Source organism: Penaeus chinensis, chromosome 3 (genome assembly GCF_019202785.1).
Source record: "Penaeus chinensis breed Huanghai No. 1 chromosome 3, ASM1920278v2, whole genome shotgun sequence".
In the NCBI taxonomy this organism is placed as follows: Eukaryota; Metazoa; Arthropoda; class Malacostraca; order Decapoda; family Penaeidae; genus Penaeus; species Penaeus chinensis.
Genome location: NC_061821.1, coordinates 37,004,368 through 37,009,367, shown reverse-complemented (window position 1 = coordinate 37,009,367; position 5,000 = coordinate 37,004,368). Strand labels below are relative to the sequence as shown.

The 5,000-nt window shown below is 47.3% G+C and overlaps 1 protein-coding gene across 2 annotated transcripts in view; it reads right to left on the bottom strand.

The window, feature by feature from the left end:
• LOC125039535 overlaps positions 1-5,000 on the bottom strand; it is an 84,825-nt gene that overhangs the window by 1,073 nt on the left and 78,752 nt on the right. For both annotated transcript variants that reach the window (XM_047633582.1, XM_047633571.1), the window contains one exon: positions 1-2,706. This exon is cut by the window's left edge and continues 1,073 nt beyond it. In XM_047633582.1, coding sequence (XP_047489538.1) covers positions 2,470-2,706 — 237 coding nt within the window. In that variant the 3' untranslated portion in view covers positions 1-2,469. The remainder of the gene's footprint in view (positions 2,707-5,000) is intronic.

Here is a 5,000-nt window from a genome sequence, read left to right as displayed (position 1 = left end):
GTGTAAATAAAGGAATTCTAATGCAGACTAATGCTAACTTCAAGTTCCGTCATCTCCCCAACGGAGCAAGTTCAACCAAGTCAGAAATTCTTCGAAACTCAGGTAATTGCCTTAATCTTGTACAAAACAGAGCTAACTTAATTTACGCGTGTTTTCACCTCTGTCACCTTCAGCAGCAACACTTTGTAGAAGGCAGAACTGGTACACAGTGCCCGACACCACTGCTGGCCGGGCTTCTGACCAATAACCTCTCGTTCCTCTAAGTTCGGACATTAATCTCGACAAAATATATTCCTCTCCATCACAGATACATAAATAGTCGAGGCTGATCAACTGCGAGACCATCTTGCCAACACACCTCTTAACATACATCAATATAGATACTATTAGCACTATCTATGTAACATTGTATGTAGCTCCGAGCTAGAATGTACGATGAACCTACACGGCCAAAGTCTAGGCTGTCCTAGGTGACGTGAAGTGAACGTGTCACAGGGACCAGCAAAACACGGTCAACAGAACACTCAAGTCGAACATTTGGTTATCTCGTCTATAGGACATTACATCATAACATAAAACGATTCCAAATGATAACCAAGAATAGCGGAATGATCAGAATATATATGTATATATGTGTATATATGTATATATATATATATATATATATATATATATATATATATATATATATATTAATCAAAGCAATATATAAAAGAAAATTGGCAACTTTAACAGATCACTATGAAAACCATTCCAAACAAAGCTTGACCAGCCATTTATACCGACGGAGGAGGTCGTCATCATCGGCGTCGAGTTTCGGGGGAAGAAGTGTCGAGGGGCGTGTTCGAGGCTTGCTGAGCTCCGCGACTCGAAACTCTCTCTCGGGCGCAGAGGCTCAGCAGGGCTTTCCGGCTCCGCGTCGCCATGTCGGAGGGAGCTCTGGATATCATCACGTTAACGCAACAACAACCCATTCGGGAGGAACTTTGGATTAGGCTCACGTCGTCCCGCCACGCCAGGGAGCCGGCGGTGGCGCTGTGCTTGTGATGGTGCTGTACTGAGCTACGTGAGGCCCATGTCCTGAGGCTGTGCTGTGCTGCGAGACAATTACGATGTGCTTTGATTACTGCACTGGGGACATGTGCCTGTGATTGTGCAGTGCTTTAGGTGTTGTTGACCCACTTGGTTCGGTGCAATGCTATACAGTGTATATGTACACATGTACATGGATGGTGCTACAAATGATTTGTAATACACCTGTACATGTGCTGTGCTATACGTGCTGGTATTTACCTGTGCTGTGCTACAAGTACTGTGCTTGTTGGTGATGTGTGCAGTGCTGTTATCTGCACGTGCAGATGCAGTGCTTGTATGTGGTCACATTGCTGTGCCGGTGCTGTGTCCATATGTCAGTGCTCGTGCAGTGCGACAGGTGCTGAGTGAGACAAGGTGCGTGCTTTGTTACTTGAAAGATGATGCGATGATGTGAGTGGGTGTGTTACCTGTGCAGTAGAATAGCCTTGCTGTGAGTGCGTGCCAGTGCAGCGTGGTGATCGTGTTTCGGCTGTGAAACGATTGCGTGAAAACATGTCACCCTCACGTTAATAGATTTTGTTACACTTCATTCGTTCGTTTAGCTCACGAGCTTGATCATATATATAAATACGTACATGGCTCAGTTCCAAGTACATTTAAGTGCCGTAGGGAAACGCTTGTGCATACATGGTGTTGCAGTGCATAAAGAGTGCGTCTGAGTGCCTTAACTGTGCCAAGTGCGAGTGCTTTAGTGGCCCTGGCGACAGAGGCACTTAGGTGCGAGTGCCACGTGGGAGTCGGAGCTAGCCCAGCGTACAGATGGAAGTGACTTGAGAAAAAGCGAGAGAAAAAAAACACGACTTTTGCCTAATTCCTTTCACGTGTTGATATTACGCTGATGTTTTTTCTCCTCGCACTTCTGTTGCTAGAGGTGTTTTGCTGTCCTTTGCGAATGCGCTCTCTGCAACAGTCATTGTTTTCTGTTGTGTTTCATCCTTCCTCCTGCTCTTTGTGGGTTTATATCCCATACTCCTTTGTCCACGATACGAGCCTAATGTAGATTCATTCTTATTAATGGTAAGCTATCTTTTTGTGTAAATAAGGCCTCTTTTAAAGGCGTATACGCTGATTCATGCTTAGCCTAGCAAAAGAAGAAATATATAATTTTGATTATACATTATGATTATTGTTGAGCATGGGTCGTCTGCCTAAGCAGCCATGCCAACGCCTTGAAGAAATTTCTCGAAGCTTCCGCAGATTCCAGGAAAGTCCTGTGCACCTCCGCGCCCGGCCGCTTCCTCCGCCAGCCCTCCTCCCGGCCGTGCGGCCACTTCCTCCTCCTCCCTCAGCCTACGCGAATGGCCCTCCCTCCCCCTGCCCTACGCCCCCTCCCCTGCCCCTCCTCCTCCGGGCAGGGCCTCCTCACAGGCGCTGCTACTGGGCAGACCGGGGCCCGGTGCTGGCCGGTGAGGTAGGGGCGGTGCGAGACGTGGTTGGGGGCGTGACCGTGATGGGGAGGATGTCCAGAGGCGTGGCAGGAGTGGGCGCTGAGGCCATGCCCGCGTAATTGATGCCGCCGCCGTCGCTCTCCGACCGCTTGAGCTCCCGGATGATCTGGTCGTGCTCGTCCAGGAGGCGCTCGAGCTCCGTCAGCCGCGCCGCCGCCTCCGTCTGCGGGGAAGGAAGCGTGTCAGATGGGTGTCAAAATGGGGTGAGGGCGGTGTCAAAACAATGATGGCAATGTGGCACCGCAGAGCAGAGCAACTGGTGGGCATTAGTGTTCATGAAATAGTTACAGCTTTTGATGTAATCGCATCAGTAATAATGAAAGGGATCATGCGTTCCGCAATAATCTCATTATGATAATAATTACTGAAATAATTATGTTGATCAAAGCAATTACACGTAATAATCTTGATGGTGATCACACTTAATGATGGTGAATATAACAATCCTATATAAAAAAAAAAAAAAAAAAATAACACACAGTAGTCCCCACACGAAAATAAATAATGATAAATGGTATAGAATAAAAGGCAGATAACATTATTTAATTTATTTTTTAACAGGTGATGATCCACTTGACAGGTTCGTGATAACTGGCTGAATGCAACATATCTGATCATTTTCATCAACAACCTATCAATCATCCAACTTGTTAATTATCAAATGATTATCATCGCTAACCTGCCAACCTATTATTACGAACTCCCGCTGAACCTGCACCCCCCCCCCTCTCCCCCCAACACCATGCTCGGATCCCCCCCCCCTGGCCCTCAGTCCACGCCTCCACTAATTTTCTTGCTCTTTTCTTCTCCTCCTTTCTTTTTCTTCCTCTTCTGCATCCCTTCTTCTGTCCACTTATCCTAACCAATAACTTGTTTTTAACCTTTTCGCCAAAATAAGTGTACTTTTCACCCTTATTTCCCAAAACCCAGAAAAATCTATCGGTAACTTTCAGAAAGAAACTCGTTTGACAAAACTGAAAAAAGAATACTCTACAGCAAACAGCCATAAACTGATTTAACAAATAAACTTCGTTTCGGCTGCCAAACTTGGGGAAAAGTTTAGGAATTTTCTAATAAACGCGGACTTAGATGAGGGAAGGGTGGTGGTGGGGGGGAGGGTGAGGGTGAGGGGAGGGGGGTACAGAGGAGATAAATGATGAAATGAAAAGAGCGGAAGAAAATAGATGGGGAAAGATAGATTGAACTGGGGAGGAAGACCCGTAAGGAATTTGAAAGAGATGGGTAAAGAAAACTTTTAGGGAAGAAGCTAAAGGGATAGAAAGAAGTGGGAGAAAGAGGGGGACAGGGAAGGAGGAGAGGGAGGACAGGGAGGGAGGAAGAAAAGAAGGAGAGGGAGAAAGGGAGAGAGAAAAAGGGAGAGTGAGAAAGGGAAAGGGAAAAAGGGAGAGGGAGAAGGAGAAGGAGAGGGAGAGGGAGAGAGAGAGAGAGAGAGAGAGAGCGAGAGCGAAAGAGCGAGAGAGAGAGAGAGAGAGCTAGAAACGAAATAAAACAAAATGACAACAAACAAACAAAAACAGACCGACAATGCGGAAGTATGCAAAAACATTATTCCTACGAGTGGATGCTGCCCCCCCCCCCCAACCCCACAAGACACTCGACCCCCCCCCCCCCCGCTCTCCCCTCGGTCTCTCCTCCTGTCCTCCTCCCTCGGTCATTCCACAACCTTACCTTCCTCCTTTTTCTTCTGTTCCCCTTCTTCTCTTCCTTTCCTGTTCCTCCCTTTTCCTCCTTTCATGCGAAACTTGAGAGAGAGAGAGAGAGAGAGAGAGAGAGAGAGAGAGAGAGAGAGAGCGAGAGAGAGAGAGAGAGAGAGAGAGAGAGAGAGAGAGAGAGAGAGAGAGCGAGAGAGAGAGAGAGAGAGAGAGAGAGAGAGAGAGAGAGAGAGAGAGAGAGAGAGAGAGAGCGAGAGAGAGAGAGAGAGAGAGAGAGAGAGAGAGAAGAGAGAGAGCGAGAGAGAGAGAGAGAGAGAGAGAGAGAGAGAGAGAGAGAGAGAGAGAGTGAGAGAGAGAGAGAGAGAGAGAGAGAGAGAGAGAGAGAGAGAGAGAGAGAGAGCGAGAGAGAGAGAGAGAGAGAGAGAGAAGAGAGAGAGAGAGAGAGAGAAGAGCGAGAGAGAGAGAGAGGAGAGAGAAGAGAGAGAGAGAGAGAGAGAGAGAGAGCGAGAGAGAGAGAGAGAGAGAGAGAGAGAGAGAGAGAGAGAGGAGAGGAGAGAGAGAGAGAGAGAGAGAGAGAGAGAGAGAGAGAGAGAGGAGAGAGAGAGACGAGAGGAGGAGAGAGAGAGAGAGAGGGGAGAGAGAGAGAGAGAGAGAGAAGAGAGAGAGAGTGAGAGAGAAAGAGAGCTAGAAACGAAATAAAACAAAATGACAACAAACAAACAAAAACAGACCGACAATGCGGAAGTATGCAAAAACATTTATTCCTACGAGTGGGTGCTGCCCC